Source organism: Electrophorus electricus, chromosome 10, assembly GCF_041902795.1.
Source record: "Electrophorus electricus isolate QZ-2024a chromosome 10, ASM4190279v1, whole genome shotgun sequence".
NCBI lineage: Eukaryota > Metazoa > Chordata > Actinopteri > Gymnotiformes > Gymnotidae > Electrophorus > Electrophorus electricus.
This window is the reverse complement of record NC_137506.1, coordinates 18,965,302-18,983,998: the sequence shown is the minus strand read 5'-3', so window position 1 is coordinate 18,983,998 and position 18,697 is coordinate 18,965,302. Positions and strand designations below refer to the sequence as shown.

Below are 18,697 nucleotides of genomic sequence, written 5' to 3'. Positions count from 1 at the left end.
GCTCGCGTGTGCATGCACATGGGGAAAGGTGAGAAGAGTGTGAAATCAGCCTGTTTTCCACTTCAGTGAAATACACACATTGCACTGAGCTTTGCCGCATGGACATCTTAACTCTGTAGACTTTTTAAATATATTCTAGTAAATCAGGAGACAATGTCAGGGCGAAATGTCTTGATTTAGCTATTGATGTGCTTACTGATGTACCCAATTCAGTACATTGCTCACGTATGCAGGTTTAAGTTCCTTGATTATAACAGAAACTTTTAAATGTGGTAGACTGTACTTTATCAGCAAAACAGTACTTTGTATCATTGTCAAGAGAGGTTTGTTTCTCCTCGGGTCCTGGACATTTTACATTTATGAGAAGATTGTCTTGTCATAGATTGTCTTGTCATAGATTGAGATTGTCTTGTCATAAAATGTTAACTTACTCACCATTTGTTTCTGTTTCACCCTCTGGTAAATATGATTTTGATCACATTGATGTGCTAAAAAATATTTTGTAAAAAAATAAAAAAATAAAAAAATATTATATATATATATATATATATATATATATATATATATATATATATATATATATATATATATATATATATATATATATATATATTCAGCAGCCTGAGTTCAGTTTGCTGCATGATTTTGACAAAGTCTGCAAGGTCTCTGTTTTCGTCTTGTTTTTGAAGTGAATGTGGCTAACAGGCACTGCTCACTCACAGAGGGAGGGGAAGATGGGCTCTCAGCAGCTCATTTCTTCTCCCTGCCCGACGAATGACTTTAGCAGCAGCATCTCTTAGTAATGCTGAACCAGTGAACCAATCTTGTAGAGAGGAGCAGTTTATGTCATCCAACATTGACCATATCGGTTAGAACGTATTTAGCTTCTTAGGTTTTAATACAATGTCATCTAGTTTCACAGAAGCACTGCAGGAATTGGCCCTCGTCCACAGAGCAATCCTGTATAACAAGGAAGAAATGTATGTGTGTTTGGTAAATGATTGCCCAGGGTGTTTTTTGTAGTTGGTGCACCGTTCATGTCTTAACCCATGGACAAAGATGTCAAGTGTTCCTGTTTTGTAAATCAGCAAGCCTAAACACAGATGCTTTATCTTTTTTACTGAGTTGATCAAATGAATCTGACCTACCTAGGAAAAGACATGGTCAAATTGCTATCTTTAATATCCTCTGTCATTACAGGTACAAGCTATCAGGCTCCTTATAAAGATTGGGCATGACTTCCTGCTGATAGATAAGCCACAGTCAGTAAAAGTTTCTAGTACCCAGACATCCTTGTGGAAGTCACTGTGACTGATGTCCAAAACCTTATGCTGCATATAGATGTTTGTACAAGGTGTGAAACTGGAGTATTCTAATATGCAATTATACATTTTTAGACTACTTATGTTTTTTTAGAAGAAATATTTGATACGTTGGAATGGTTTGCCATCAGAGAGAGGCATGCACACACTAGAGCATTTGCAATGAGCAGTAAGTGCCTTGTCAGAAGGTATGGTAGAGGTAGGAGGAGCACGGCTCACTGCCTTTTTCACACCTGCCGTCAGCAGAGCTGATCTCCAGATCTCTTCAGGGCTCTGTTGAGGTACTGCACTCCACAGAGCAAGCACTTATTTCACAATCACACCTTGCCTTGCAAAATGCCAATTAGTGTGTGTTGTAATGTTTTAAGGTGTAATGATCACATGCTCAAAAATCCCAAAGGAGATGATCTAGAAATGAGCTATTTCACATAATTAGCCACGAATTATAACATGTTTCCATAGGACAATATAGAAATAATTGTCACAAAATGTGTATGCAACCTTTGTAAATAAAGAAAATAGCAGTTAAATGCTAAGGTTGTGAAAATGCCATATACAGATTTCTCTTCGCCTGTTACATTGAGTTACATGATAAAGTATATACATTTATTCATGGTGGCACCTTTCTCCATCTGGGATTTCAATTTCTAGCCTCATGTTCCCTGATCTATTTTCCTGCCTACTAAGCCGTGCAGGTTCAGGAGCTTATTATGGTGTGACACCATTACTTCGTAGCTACAGGTTGGGTACGCATGCATGGCAAGCTTCCCCCTAACCATCGGTCATCCTCACCCAGGAGACGGCAGAGAAATGAGCTGTGCTAAGAATGGACGAGCAGAGAACAAGGGTTCAGACAAACTTCCAACAGGGACTATGCTGAGTGGTTCTTGAGGAAGACTTGGCTACAGAGTGAGACTTGCTCAAGGCTGCCTAAAATGTGCCTAGAGTTCATTCTGAATGCTGCATAGAGAACAGCTATCTTGGAGTTTATTATTGCCTATTAATGTATAAGGGTTGATTTTCCTAACAGGATACCCATAATAGCACTCTACAGGTTCTTTTTTTTTTCTTTTTTTTATTATTGCCACATGCACATCTCAGTGACAAACAAATGTATATGTTATTACTGATGAATTATGTGCCATCCTTATGTCTCCTCTTGATCTTCTGCTCTGGCAAGCAAAAGGAAAAGCTGACCACAAAACTGGGACATGGGAGATGGCTACTACTGAACTGGCCTGATTCTATGTGTTGTTACTGGAATGGTACCGATGCCTGGTATTTGTCAAGACCACTTACGTAATCAACTTTATTCAAACTTTTTTGAGACAATTTGAACATTGTATTAATGACTGCCCAGAAACTCCAGTGGTTATTTAGCACTTCAATGATTGCCCTACAAGCACAAATGCTATCCGTGAATAGCAGCTGTTAGGAAAATGTTAGATCATGGCCTGAAAACAAATTGTTAGGGATTTAATTGCTACCAGAATGTTTGATATTATTTTTATTTGCCTCCCTTTAAAAGGGCACCATTATAAATGACAAAGCCTCTTGCCTCCAGCACTTTAATAAATCAGTAGGTACAGGTCTTATAGGACACAGCAAGTCTTTGGTGTTGCTCTATGGTGTGAAGGAACAGTTCAGAGACACTTGACAGTGCCATTAAGCAAACATAGCCATCCAATGGTGCAGCATTCATTTCAGAGCTGCTGCAGCATGCACATTTACAATGTCTACAGACACCAGTGCCCCTTGGTCACTGTTTAATTAGGCATCCATTCCAGGGCTGTAATTTGCACCACTTTGTATGTTTATTTATTTTCGAACCATCGATTATCATGTCAGCATAATGCAGTTGCTCCCAGAGGTGAGGAAATGGCTGAGGACAATGCAAAGCCTAATTTATGTCAGCCTTCAAGGTAAGAGCAACCTTAATTAGCAGAGGATGCAGGAATGCTCTGAGTCTTTCTCCCCTTTTTTCACTCACAAGCACCCATCCTTCTTTAATTCATGCTTGCTCTTCTTAGCCTTCAGGCACTCTCACTAAGCACTTGTGAGACCATCATTCTGTTGTGTGGAGGACAACCTCTTAGCGCTGCATTGTATTCATCTGTATCTTGCTCTCTTTTTTTGTGGTGGTCCAAATATACAGATGAAGATACAGATGAATACAATGCAGTGCTAAGAGGTTGTCCTCCACACAACAGAATAATGGTCTCACAAGTGCTTAGTGAGAGTATATATATATATATATATATATATATATATATATATGATATTTTATATTTCTTTAATCTTTTATGTGTAGGTCTCATGACTGAAAGGGAACAAAGATAACATTGTGTAGCATTTTCAAGTGAAAGAAAGGGTTAGGCCACCATAGAATTAAAGGACTTCACCACCTCTGCAGAACCAAGGAGTAGAGTGACAGTCCCATTGCTCTGTGCCTGTGGTCTTTCCGTGATCTTTTTATCATGGAATGTTGTGTTTCGATGTTATAGTCCCCATTTTGAAAATGTATTGACATGCAAGGTAAAAGCAACAATAATTTAAAGGACCTACTAGAGTCTGAGTATTCAGTAAATTGCTTTAAAAATAGCTATAGTTGTTTTTCTAGTGTTGCTTAAGTATGTATTGTGTTATAAGGTGGGCAGTCTCTGTAACAGCAGTTTCATACATTGCTCAAGTATGAATCCAAATGAGTGCCCTCTGTGCCCTCAAGCTCTACATCACAAAATCTTATTTTCTCTCCCTTTGCCTCAATCATGCGTTGTTTGCAAACTGAATTGTCTCTCAAAATAAAGTCATGAACCACTAGAAAAAATGGAAGGCTGAATCATCTCTCCTCAAAGTCCTCCCTCTTATTGCTCTTAAACCTGTGTGCTCCACTGTAAGATACTCTGACAAAGAGAGATGATGGCATGGCTCTTTGCTGGCCAATCAACTGTGGCTCAGTACAGTTAATTGAATTCCTAAATGGATGCCCCCTCTTCAGTCAATTGGCCTGAGGGAGTGTAGAGTGTAATCTGCGACCATTCATCTTCAGACTCTCTCCATTGTAAATCTTTCATCTCTCGCTGCTTCTTTAGTGCTTAAATATTTGCACTGACCAGAGTTCAACAAATACCTGAATAAACTGAAGACATAAATTCACTTTATGTTATATCAAGCAAATTACATGCCCCATGTTCCTCTAATTAACAAATGGATCAGTGATGTTTTAAAAGGAAAGGAAGTGAGCAGACTGAGAATGGAAAGGTCACAGGAAGGAAGGAAGGTATAAATGAACAGATAAGAGCCTAAAGGAAAGCATAGTCAAGCATCAATGAACGTGAAGTCAGATGTGAAAATCTGCATGCTCTACCTCATCATTGACTCTGCTACCTTCTGAAAGGAAACTTATAACCAAATGTTTTACAGGAGCATGGATGCACTAGTCAGTAATTGCTTTAAAAGTGTGATAAAGTGCATGTGTGTGATATATATATATATATATATATATATATATATATATATATATATATATATATATATATATATATATATATATATATATATGTATGTATGTATGTATGTATATATGTATGTAGATAGATACATACATACATACATACATACATACATACATACATACATACATGCACATATACAGTACTGTATAAAAATCTGCAAAAAGCCACCATTAGATTTTTTGTTTCAGAAATGATATAATGACCAAATATAAATATTATTATATATGAAGGACAAAGGTCCTTCATGAGCTGTGCAAGCAAAGTGCTTCTGAAGTTCTAGGAGGAGGAACCAGTGTATAGTAGAAAAAGTAGGTGGTTAAATCATAACATTAATTCCCTGACATTCTGCGATTCAGAGAGTGTAGATCAGTTCCTAGTTTCCTAACTTCATTGCTGCCATAGCAACAACTGGCAGCGCAAACAGATATGTCATTAATGCAACGTCCATTCAAATTAAAAGGTCTTAACACTAACGACAAATCCACAGTTCTGATTGTCTGAAGATGTTCAAAATAAATAAATAAATCAACAAGCATTGTCTTCGTTTTTCTGAATACATCTACCGCAGTGATGCATGAGGAGGACTGGGTGATAATAATTTATTATTTTGTGCTAGTTATTTTAGTGGCTGTGTTAATAAATTTACATGTAGCACATCTAGACCGGTTGCAGGCAACAGTACCACAGTTATTATCCGAATGGTCATTTATCTTACTCTTGAACAAGCACGTCTTTGATGTTTTTGTCTCATCTGTAGGAGATTAGTGGAGGATGTGCATCATCCTGAAGTATAATATTTGTCACTGTTTTATTTATAGGATTATAAGTAATCACCAAGGGAATTCTTGTTACCTTAACTGTAGATTGTTTATAGGTCAGTGCATTCATTTTCTGAGATTCACAGAATTCACAAAATTCATGCATTTTCATACTTTTCAGAAGGAAATCTTAATTCTAACTGCAAATGCACTTCGGTCTTAGATAAGGGGGGATGGAATGAGGAAGGGGACATATAGTGCTGATATATCATATAACACCACTGGGACCTTTGACTATATGTGTATCATGTGTATAATTTTACAGGTATGTTAATTGAATTACTCATATTAATCATCGTTGCCTGCCTTAGACTGTAACAAACTTTTCACCACAACATTAACATATTTCTACAAATGACATCTGAGTTAAATTATGAATGGTCATCAAGAGAGGACAAGGGGATGAAAGAAGCTCATTAAAAGTTGCTGGAAACTAGCCATGGACAGCAGGGAACAATGGAGCAATGTAGTGTCAGATCAAGCTGTTAACTCTGCAGAATCACATATGCCACTAAATTGACCATAAATGGCAACATGCAGATAAATGTACAGCAGTCCGCAGTAACGTAGACCTACAGTAAGTAGCAAGCTAGTGTGCAGGAAAATGTTTGAGTTGCTTGGCAACAGTTCAGCACCAGTCCAGTTGCTAAAATATGTGTGTTGGTGGAGACATAAAAAATATGTAAGCAGCTAGTCATAAATTGTTGTTGTATTACAGTTAACGTATAAAGGGTGGTTGTAGAACTGTTAGATATAATATCAATATCACACTTGAGTTTGTGCTGTTATATTGAAATATGCTGTATATTAGCACTTCCTCTGTGATGTGACAGAACAGGTCAGATGCTCGCAGACCTTTAAAGGTTTTTTTTATTCTCAGGACTGGTTTCAATTTGGCAATACATATCAGGTGATAAAATCTGCTCATCATGACCGTTATTTGATGTTTCTTTCTAAGTTATTTGTTTGTAAACTTAAGTGATGAGTCAAAGAAGACTACACAGAATGATAGATTTGTGGAGAGAGAGAACAAGTTGTCATCAACAGTTTGTAAGCTCTCAGAGGGACCAAATATAATAATGTCAGGTCTATTTACATTTACCTGGAGGAGGTTTTTAGCTAGTCATACTTTAACATTTTCACTGGAAACAAAAACAGCCTTTACCCTTGGATTGTCTAAGGTTGGAGTTTGATATTAATTCATTCCATTATATAGTCTGCAAGTGCAGTTATTTCGGGAGCACATTAAAACTAGCAGAAAGGTCGTAGCAACAGGCACAAAATCGTAACTTTTAGCTATGGACTTACATGTGAAATAATAAGAGTGATACATGAACTAATGTGAAATATGCATATGGAGTCTGTGGAAAAGAATGGCTAAATATGGAGAAATACTGGCCATCCAGAGGATGAGCCTTTAACACCAACTCCGCCCACCACAGTGCATTGTTTCGACAGCATACAGTGCCACTGGGTAAACAAATCAAGTTGAACGTTTAAAGAAGAATGTTTAAAAAGTCTTTTTTAACTGCATCTGATGGTTGTACTTAGGCGTTTTCTCCTTTCTGACCTTTCTGGCCATGTTCAGAAAAACAATGATTCTACTTCACGAGAACTTCACCTCAATGTAATGTTTGAATAAACTGTAAATTTACTCTAAATGCCACTGTGTTTAACAGCATCATGTATAGAGGGAATTTGTCAGATATTGTCAAAATAATTTCAAGAAATTGTAGAAAATTATATGGACTTATATGCTAGCCTTACTATAGTTTTGATATTATGCTTTTAATAACTTAAGACTGTTTCAGAAGACTTGCATGTAGTATCACATCATAAGCCCACGAACATGTGTTTCTTTAATCACTTCATTTCATTTCAGTAATCACCTGCAGACCTCTCTGCTTTATCACCCCTTTTAAAATGTCATAATGCATGGCTCTGATGTGCTGTTTGGAATTCGAGGTCCGCATAATCCACTGTGACTGCTTATCACCCCCTGCTGGTAATGGGAGGCATAGCACCTGTAGATTCCAGTAGCCAGTATACAGGGAGGAAAGCAGATGTGACCTTCTCACACTGGCCTGTTCTGTCTGTGCGTATCACATGGAGAGAGCAGGGAAGGTGACACTCCACACCTCAACGCATTGCTTTTCATTTCCTCACTCTGTAATGATGTGTGGGACAGACACGCAAAATCAATGAGAATATTTATGCCAGGCAATATATCCTGTACTTGACCAAAGGATTCACGCACCAGGTTGTCACCAGGAGACAGACATTTGGTTCGACTGTCCTGTCTGAATGAATGCACTCATAACAGGCACCAAACTACTGCCCATGAAGTGTGAGACTGTGGTCAAACCCCATATTACTCATGCTGATGCATATATATTTTTGGTTATTAGTTTATTTATTTGTTCATCCATTGTCTTTATGTATTTTATTTTGGAACTCAAAAGCATGACAGATTTAATATTTTTAGTAACAGAAGCCATTGTGCCTTTTTGCCCCCATATCCACAACCTTACATTCTTGTGTAAATCTTCAGTATCACACCTTCTCCTTCAACGGCCAATTGGAGCATGAGATTATATTGCTTGTTTTCTTGGATTTTTTTTTTGCCATTTCTGCCCTTCATAAGATATTAAGAGTTTTTTTTTCTTCTTTTGCCCAGCATGCCATGCTGAAGCAGGATCATTAATTACCATGGCGATTACATGAGCTGATGGGTCTTGCTCACTCGAATGTAAATATTGCTGCAGCCTGAAGGACCAATATATGAGAGAGAGAGAGAGAGAGAGAGAGAGAGAGAGAGAGAGAGAGAGAGAGAAGGAAAGGGAGATAAAAAAAGAGAGAACAAGAGTCAATTAGATAGGAGAAAGTAGGAGAAAGGAGAGAGTGAACTAGCATGAGCTCCAGACTAGTTCAGTGAACAAAAGGTGTGAGGCAGACGTCACTGGTGCAATACTAACATTTAGGAAATATTATTTGTGCCAACTTGTAATGGTTCTCCTGCTCATGTTTACTTGTTTATCAAATGAAGCTTGGAAGTGTTAATTAGTTTAAGTGTCATGGCTACTAGAGCATAGCTATCTTAGATAGCTAGAGAGAGATGTACAGAGAGAGAGAGATGGACAGAAAGAGAAAGAAATTGACAGAGAGAGAAAGATGGACAGAGCGAGACAGGTAGAAAGAGAAAGAGAGATGGACAGAGAGAGAGAAGGAGTGATGGACAGAGAGAGATGGATGGAGAAGGAGAAAGAGAGTTGGACAGAGGGAGAGAAAGAGAGAAATGGACAAAGGAAGATAGACAGAGAGACAGCAAGAGAGATGGACAGAGAGAGAATGCAGCTCCGCTTTCATCTCCTACTTAGGAGAACTGTCATTCGCCAGATCAAGGATCAGAAGATCAAGGGCAGGCAGCATCACAGTAGTGATACATGATAAATTCACTTGTCTGTTTTTCTTTTTTTTTTCCCCTGCCTTTTCTTCTTTTTTTTAAGACTGTAGTAAATGTGATTCCTAACTGTGAGTTTGTGGATCTTTTTTCTTTCTGGGTGCTCCGCTTCTTTATCACAGTCAGGTGAACAGTCCGTTTTTACAGCTAGAGACAGCCGTCTGCCATTTTCCATTTGCATAGATATGCAAACTCCCAGTTTTACTGCAGAGTACTCTACGATGCTATCAGGCAGACGCACATGAATCTGGTTGCCTCACTTTACCTATCTGGGTCACTGTTCACAGCTTCCCTAATGCACATGATGCAATACTCCATATGCAAAAAAAAAGATTAAATATGTGTTTCCACTACCATGTTCATATTAATGTATTATTATCCTTATGGTAGCCTTATGATGTGTGATACTGTCACATTTGCTCAATCTAATGGCTCATTTTAAATCTTAAATCTTAAACTTGAAATGTTATATGGGACAGGATAATGCTTTTTCTACCCTTACTACTGGGTTGAATTTGCTTTGCCAACTGTCCTTCCCTGTCACCCTTGGCTATAAAGTACTGGTGACTTTGCCTTTAAGTGTTTTTATGTCTTATTTCAATGCTGTTTCAACTCCTGATCGTGCTACATTTACTTGATGTCTTTGTGTTTGTACACACAGGCTTTTACCAGTGGGACACAATTTATGCTCTTGGCAAAGATGTGGAGCAAGTGTTATCCTCCATGATTTTACAGAGTGGCTGTGCTGTTAAGCATGTCAAGCACAAAAAGAGCTGAATGTATTATATCCCAGTGGAGCACAGCCAGTCACTGATGTCACCTTCTAACCTGTACTAGAAAGGTCGATTTTTTCTAATCATGTAGTAATGTGTTAGAGTTTTTGTGTTGACTGTGTGTGTGTGTGTGTGTGTGTGTGTGTGTGTGTGTGTGTGTGTGCACGCACGTGTGTCTCTGCCTCCTCTCCCACCATTTAGAGAGCTCTCGGAATGTCACCCTGGAGGGCCACTATCACTGCAGACAGGGCCAGGAGATCAGCCTGGGCCAGCTGTGTGACTTCACCCCTGATTGTCCGCTGGGAGATGATGAGGGCGAGGCCTGTCGTGAGTTCCGCTCTGGTGCATGCAGTCCTCCTCCGGGAGCTAGGCTGAGCGCAGAGAGCCAAGGTCAAAGGGCAGTGGCTCTCTAATGTAGCCACAGCGTCAGCCTTTTGAGTAGCTGGACCTAGTGCTCCCAGGCTGGACCCCGATCTCTGCAGTGCATGCAGTGCTCTGCAGTGCACTCACACTGCTATGATCCATTTTCACCCAACATATACCTCTCTCTCTCTCTCTCTCTCTCTCTCTCTCTCTCTCTCTCTCTCTCTCTCTCTCATTCTCTGTCTCTCTTTCTCTCTCACTCCTGCTGCATTGTTGCTTTGAACTACTGCAGCCTAGCTGGACAAGAGGTTTATGTATTTGTTTGCATTGCTTGTCAGCATTGCAAAATTGTTTCTTTCTTAATGCACACAAAAGTGAAATGACTGTCCTCTGAATGCATGAAGCTATGCAGTTAATGTGTGGGACTAGCTTGACATCCCTCTCCGTCTCTCTCATAGACATATTATCCATAGACCCCGAGGCAGCTTCTGTTTTCCCTCTTGGCAGGGACATGTGCACAGGAGCTCCTTTTCTGTGGAAGGGCCTCGTCCGTTCTGCTGTTGTCAAACTTGTCACTCATGGGATTTGTTAAATGTGTGTATTAAGATCCAGCAACACAACTGAGTGCAGTCACTGCATTTGTATGTATCGTTCATGAGGCCAATATTTTGAAAACCCAAGCATAACAGAGATTCTAGAAGATGGAAAGTTAGTTCTAGCTCTGGGTCTTTCTGTCCTGTACACTCGCTGGTCATCAGGAATTGTTTTTTCCACACTCTTTTCCTGCATTTAGGCATAGCTACACCCAGTACTTAATTTGTTATCCATGAGATACTGGAACACCAAGGGAAAGGTGATCCAGCCAGAGGACAGGGAGGGAAAACGGTCCAGGGTGTACAAACACAACTGTGCTCTAAAAGCTTTGCGTAATAGAGTTAAATGCCATTTAATAGACCTTGCATGTGTTAGGCTACACAAAATGTGTTTAACTTCAAAAGCATTTTCCTCAGTAAATAGGGTCTTACAACACTACATTAAACATAACACAATGTAACACATATAACAAGAATACTCATACCAATGAAAAAAAAGCCTTTCTTAGTTTGTCTTATCTACATTTCACCAGTCGTGATACATGAGCATGTATAAGTTATCAGATAATGTGTGAGCATATTCTTATCAGGTAACTGATAATTTAAAACCCATCATTGCAGTTACCATCCATGATTAAATCACCTGCTCCGGAGCAGTAATATTCATGATGGTGGTGATAGAAGGGGAGTTAAAAGAGAAACTGGATCTGCTGCATTTAAAAGACAAAATTTAAATGAATGTCACCATATGACACGACAGTGACAGCTCAATCTGACTCAGAAGTGCGTGACCAACATTTTATTATGCTGTACATTTGTGACAGTGCCACTGTCAATAAACCACGGCAAATTAACAAATTAGTTTTTGTGACATTGATAAATCTTTACAGTGGCTTCTGTCAAGTGATTTTATTATTGAATATGCCAGAACATACTGTTTTCAATTAATCTTTCGTTTGCTTCCCCTTTAACATTCATTTAGAATTTGGACTCAACCTGACCAAGCCATTTACAAACTTGACCTTTACCAGAAAAAATGTTCATTACTTTGCCTTTTTTATAAAAAGAGGGGGAGGAAGTTGGTTACTCTGTTTGTCAGGGATAATGACCTGAATTTAATCCACAAAAGGGTCATTCAGTCCTGTAATTAAGACTTTCAGAGAGAATGTGTTATTAATGTGTCATACATAGTAACTACATCCCCAAGCAATTTTACATAGCCTATCCATAGTGCTAACACCTTATGAATCAGTGAGTTTTCTATACAGCACACCCAAGATACTGTCATGAGAATTTTAAATAAGAGAACAAAGGAGAGGAATGAATGAAGTGATCTTTCCTGATGAATTTCCACTCACTGAGAGTGTCCCCTCCTGTCAGCGCATTTCTCTCGGAAGCTCTTCTCCTGATCCTGTTCTGGGCTGAAGGATGGCACTGAGTTGGGTCGATGTGTTTACACTCTCTCGGTTAATGGTCATCAGTGTCGTACTGCCTCACTTCACCTCGACGAGTGATTAGGCACTCTTGAATCCTGCCTCTCAGATCAACGCTACACAGCAGAAGCAATAAACTTCAATTTAAGCATATTGGCAACGTTAGAGGACAAAACAAAAGAAAATAGTTAAAAACTGGAAAATTTGATGGGGCTCAAATCAATGTGTTATTGATTATAGATAATTAAAGTATTTAAAAAATGTTTTTAATAAAATGTATTTATTTTTACGCAACCTGGCATTATTCATTTACACCGCTCACCTCAAACCACCCAGCCTCTGTGTGGCCCACCAATCCCTGGGGCCCCCTGGGAATATGTCCACTTGTATTTTAGCAATAGTCCAGAGGTTGGAACACACTGCAGGTCTGATTCAGACTGTCTCATCGAGCACATCTCAACTTTATATGTAGAGCTTTACTGGTTCTCCCGTGGGAACATTATAAAGCAGATTGTGGTGGCTGACAGGCAAAACACAGGGGTTGGCTGGGAATCCATTTTTAGTGTTTTTTATTAGCAGCAACAGACAGCAGCCTACTGAACTCGACTTTGCCAAAACTCAGACTAAGCCTGCCTCTAAGAAAAAAAAGAAAGAAAAAAAAAACACAGCTATCTTCAGTCTGTCTTCTTTATGTTTTACGCTGGCTTTGTAGTGGATAACTATACCCTATGGCATGACACCAGATTCTGTCTTTTTTTTTTTCTCTTTCAGAAATGTAATGTTGGTAAGGACTGCAACAAGAGGCTCAGTCTACTGGCCCAGGCCAGTAGTTAGACATTGGTGGTATTATTTGTTTTGTTTTGGTGATCCCTTCATCTCTCATAGTAGGTGTAGCTCACCTGGTAGCACATGGTGCTAGTAACACCCAGGTCATAGGTTTGATTCCCAGGGAGCGTACATGCTGTCAATTTGATTCATATATAAGTTACGCTGGGTAATAGTGTCTGCTGAGATGTAAGTGTAGTTTTATGCTTAAAAGCCAACAGTCCTGACAAATTTCATGAGTACTGTATCAGATTTCTTGATGCCTGGGGCCAATCGGTTCGCAGGGTTGGGTGGTATGGCATGTTTCTGCGAAGTCTGGGTCTGTTGAAGGGTGTCTCTTGGGCACTGGCTAAACCCGGCGCTTGTTTTTGCTCTGTCATCACCTCAAAGTGAATTGTCATTTGAAAAAAAACTGTTGTTTAAAAGGTCCCTCTCATGCTTTTGCTTCTTAAGAAGCATAAGACTGGTCAGTCTGTTTCACCAAAGCTCACAGCCTCCAGTGCCTTGGGATTAATTTGCCCATATTTTTGCCTCACCCTTAATCTCTGTCTCTTTCAGTTTCTACTCGTCTCCTGGGCTGCTTTGTATTCTACCTGCTTTTCTCATTTTATCTTCTTCTGTCTCACCTGTCCGTCCAGGTCAGTTCCTCAATGGCAGCTACTGTTCCTTTGAAGAGGGTGATTGTGGATGGCAGTCTGTTTCAAGCAGAAGTCCTTACAGGAGGGTCCACCTGTCCCTGCCCAAAGGGCTCAGAAACAGCTGTCCATCATCAGGTAACGACCTCCAAAACTGACTTCATTAAAAATACAGGCTTCATTCAGAAACATAGCTTATAAGCTATGCTAGTAGGCATTTTAGATCTTACAATTTAGAAAATAAGTTTTTAGAACATTCACATTTCCCTTAAGCTGACTTATTTGTTTGTTTGTTTGTTTTTTTGCATGGCAGTCTACATTTGACTTTATGATGGCTAACCACTTTGAATTCTCAAACCAAATTCAAATCTGTTATAATCCATTATCTTTCCATATTACAGTGCCTGTGCAGAGTTCATTTCTTTTGGACGTGTTTCGTGTATGTCTGTCGTGTTGCCTGGCAGGGGCTGTTTTGGCAGTAGAGAGTCAATCCAAAGGTCAGCAGGGGTCTGTTTCTGTACGGAGCCCTCTCTTCCTCTATCCCCTGCGGAACGCTCCATGCATGGTAAGAGAACGGCACTGTTATTGTGCATTCCACAGGCATGCCAAGTAGAGCTGCCTGTGCTGCTCTGCTGCCCGCTTTGTACGCATCTCAGAGGAAATTGTGCTTAGAGCACTTTCCAGCAGACCTCGATTCAGATTGCTGGCAAATGTATTCCACTGTCATTTAAGTATACAGCACACAGCCAACAATGCTTGTGGTCATTAGAAAGGTGTTGCGTAATGATTTTTGATATTGTTTTTTAGCATAGATATGGGTAGTGGCAGGTCTGCAAGATGAGAGGAGTTTGTGTGATTAATGTGCCAAAGTCCTGCTTGATAAAATGTCAGTGCTAATTGAAATGAGTTGATTAATTGATTCTCTTATAGTATGCTGAGATGCTGTGCATATAATTATGATTTATGCTAATTAATTTTGCATATTATATGAGAGTTCTTAGAATTTCACTTGTTTTATGGTACAGTGTTCTCCACATTTTGCACATTGCACATTTGATTTTGTGTCAAGAGTCAAGGTTACACTGGGCATTTTTAATATGATGTGGATTATGAATAATTGTTATGAAGGATACTGCCAGCATTTAATCCTGTGTAATGAGGTCATTGTTACACTCAAAGTTGAATATAATTTCAGTGTAATTAAAAGTACATTTGGCAAGATCCTGAAAAAAAGTTAATGCTGTTATCTTTACGAATAATTAGCAATGCCCATCTCCAATTCTTGGAGTTTTGACAGTCAGTGTTTTGTTTAGTATCTTACAAAGAATGCACAGAGCTTGAACCCACAGTCACAGCCTCAAACCTGCTCAAACACAAAAGGCATAGAAAAGGAGGCAGATAGAGAAGGTATGGTTGAACCACGTAGCAGGGGATCTTTGGAGATGGAAAGGTGGCAGAGAGTAAGAGATGCCACGGTGAAAGTTGAAAGCTGAAAGATGCCGGCATCTGAGGGTAGAGTGAACGGGGGATCAGCATAGACACAGATGGTGGGGGAGGAGATATGGTTGGTCAGGTATCGCTAATGGGTCTGATTGACAGCTCAAGAGATGTGAGGTGAAGGGCTCATGGTGTTGTATGTATGGAGCCCAGAGCAAGCCCAGAGCAAACCCAGGGCCCAGCAGGCCCTGACAGCAGCCTGTCTCAGGCCCTGAGATGAACCAAGACTCTGGGTTAGTGCTTCTGACTCTCTCCCTTGGCCAACAGTCCCTGTCTGAGCATTAGAGTCAAGGAGCTTTCATCAGCTGGCATGCTCCACAGTATGTAACCTCTCATACTGCAGGACTGGTTGTAATAGATAACTAATGGTTCTTACATCAGCATCATAAATTGTTGTAAGTCATAGGTTATTTTTTGCTTCAAACTAGCACTAAGTCTAGCACTTTGTTTTCTTCTAAAGGGAAACAGAATCGAAAGGGAAAGACAGTCAACGCTAGTATTGAAACTGATAGAGATTAGGTCTGACATCCCAGAACTGGAGGCAGGCTCTGCTAATTATTTATAAAAACACAGAGGTTAACAGGAGGTTAACATTAAAACAAGTGAATGCTCATCATGTACAAAACTACAAAGAAATTTGTATTCAATGAATAAACAGTCCCAAAAGATGCTCCGTTTACCAAATGGAATTGCATTTTGAAATTACAACATGATAGGTGCAGAAACGTGTGTGTTGTCCACCGCAGGTGCACTTCCAAGTGTGTGGGAGTCCGAGCAGTGTCCTGTCGCTATGGATTGTGGAAAACAGCACAGGGCCTGAGGGCCAAAGAAATCTGTGGAACTCCACCAATGACAAGATGGACAAAGGATGGAGACACATCACCTTCCCACTATTTGGACTAGTTGACTCGTAAGCATGACTGTACTCTCTTATCTTGCTTGTTTGAGTTTCGATAACCCATGTATTTCTTGACCCTTATTTGAAAAAAACGTAGAATGTGAAAAACATAGTATATTGTTAAACATAATGACTTGTATGCCTCACAGAAAAACTGGCAATCGCAGTAATCCTACAAGCCTCACCTCAGTGAAGAGCTACTCAACAGCCTTTCCAAATGCTGATTTGTGTGTGTGTGTGTGTGTGTGTGTGTGTGTGTGTGTGTGTGTGTGTGTGTGTGTGTGTGTGTGTGTGTATGTAATTTCCATTCATTTTGTGGTAAAGCCAATGTTCACCCCTCAAATCTTAATGAACCCCACTGGGGCCAGGCCTGAGCTGTTGCTGTGCTTACCACATCTCTGGGAAGAAACCTTCAGGTTCAGCTGCTCTTTTGCTCTAATTAGCAGCAGCACTTGACTTGCAAGAGTGTGTGGAGGAGAGCAAAACAGAGGGCTGTGTGTGTTTCATTGGACTTCCTGCCTTTAGTGCCTGAGGTTTGCTAACATAAGTCCCCAGAGAGTGATTAAAAATTCATATTTGCCCTTCATCTGGTGCCTTTGGCCTTATTCCTTTTCTCTTTTTGTCTATTTTTTTCTGTTAAATTTTCAGTTATTATCGATCATTCTACTCTCAAGCTTCATAGTGTGTCATGGCCCTTAACTAGCCTCTAGCCAAAGTACATATTAGTTGGAAAACATAGTGAAGTGAGTGTATTCAGGACACAGGGCTCAGGGAAAATCATAATTTCCAAACTAAAAACAGTTGAGAACAGGGTACATTCAGGTATTTGTCCATAATCAATTATGCTAAATGTATTTAGGGGAAAAGGACAAGTTAATCTTATTGTGCCCCTCTTATAAAGTGTTGCCAAATTTTACTCTTTAGGCTAAATAATGTCACCTTGTTGGTCTATGACATATTAATAAATATTAGAATTACTATTTAGCTGTTGTATTTGTTGCTGGTCTGCTTTTAAGCTGCTGTCTTCAATTATGTAGATGCATTACAATAATGTGACTAATATAAAATGTGACCCATTAAGGAATTGGCTTAGCTTTTAATTGGTTTTCAATAAATCTGGTTAATAATTCTCAGTCTGTCTGTTGGTCTCTCTCTCTCTCTCTCTCTCTCTCTCTCTCTCTCTCTCTCTCTCTCTCTCTCTCTCTCTGTCATCATTTATCTTTTTTATCTATGTAGGTTTTACCTCCAGTTGGTTGCAGATATTTCTCCTGGCTCTGATGTGGCCTTAGCAGTGGATAACTTTACTCTGAGTATTAACTGTTTCCTTGCCAGTGAGTATGTGCCATTTTCTTCTCCTCCCTTCTGTCTCCTCTGATGTTTTGGTGTTTTGTTATTTTGCTTTTTTGAAAGAGGAGGAAGTAATCAAAAGATGAATTAAATACTTGAATGTGTTTGCTTCAAAATACCATTAAAATATCTACTTCCTTTGATTATTGTTTATTGTTTAAGTGTTATTTATGTATTGCTGGTTTGGCTCTAGTTTCCTATAAAATACATGAAATACATGAAATGTGTTACTGTTCAAGAGGCATTTTAAACTGAGGGGTTTTTTTGTTTCTTTTTTGGTTGTTGTTGTTTTTTTGTCATAAAAGTCAGAGTTTTTTAATAGCCCAGCAACCCACATGGACACGACCAAATGTTTATCATCGCTAATGCAAGTAACTGAACATAAACATTTCCTATAATTATAGGCGTACATATTCCACAATCAAATTTAGCCACATCATTAACCAGTAATGTTGATGTTAAGTCTATCACAGATGTTCATATATAGATGCATCGGACGATAACCTAACAGGTGCAAACCCTTTATCTAAAATTTCTAGCACACCTTTACTATAGACAATATAAGCCATGTTAAACTTACACTAATGCTGCATAAATGACAAAAAAAAAAAAAAAGTTATTCTATGCAGTGACATAGATGGCTAATATCCACATGCTGTTGGCTGATGCAAAGGGTTCAATTTGGCACATAGAATTGCCTGCACTAGGCAGCCAAATTCAATTTGTGAAGGGCTGTGAAGGGAAAACAATCACCCATCTTATGAACTGTTTCACTGATCAACACAAAAGTGTTACTGCTTTCTTTGATATATATATACTGCTAAAGTTAAAACCCACTAATTTTAAGCCTTGTGGACACCTCAGGTGCACACCTAATTTAGCGAAGCAATAATGCTTATAATACAAATCCAGTAAGATGCTTGCACTGTTTTTGAGAGGGTTCCAAATAGAAAAGTATCCTCTTGGGCTTCCTGTTGCAGAATAGCAAGCCCACAGAACAGGCTCTTCACTGGGATCCAGAGGAGTCTCACCCTACATACGGTGGGGCTCAGAGAAGAACAGAAGCTCTGCTCATTAATGCAAATGGGCTAGATTAAACATGGCTGAGCCCAATCGCTTTCAAAGTTCCAGAGACATGTGGGGGCCCATTTCCCACGCCAGATGTCTTTATATGTGGCTGATTTCACTTCATCTACTGATTTGATTTTCAAACCGCAT

At 39.3% G+C, this 18,697-nt stretch overlaps 1 protein-coding gene across 2 annotated transcripts in view; it reads left to right on the top strand.

Moving 5' to 3' along the window:
- alk (ALK receptor tyrosine kinase) overlaps positions 1-18,697 on the top strand; it is a 236,713-nt gene that overhangs the window by 191,662 nt on the left and 26,354 nt on the right. Inside the window, exons 6-10 of one of the 2 annotated variants that reach the window (XM_027020557.3) lie at positions 10,090-10,215; positions 13,741-13,875; positions 14,202-14,302; positions 15,981-16,144; positions 17,369-17,463. In XM_027020557.3, the coding sequence (XP_026876358.3) occupies positions 10,090-10,215; positions 13,741-13,875; positions 14,202-14,302; positions 15,981-16,144; positions 17,369-17,463 (621 nt within the window). The remainder of the gene's footprint in view (positions 1-10,089; positions 10,216-13,740; positions 13,876-14,201; positions 14,303-15,980; positions 16,145-17,368; positions 17,464-18,697) is intronic. The other variant, XM_081721954.1, reaches the window with a different exon arrangement.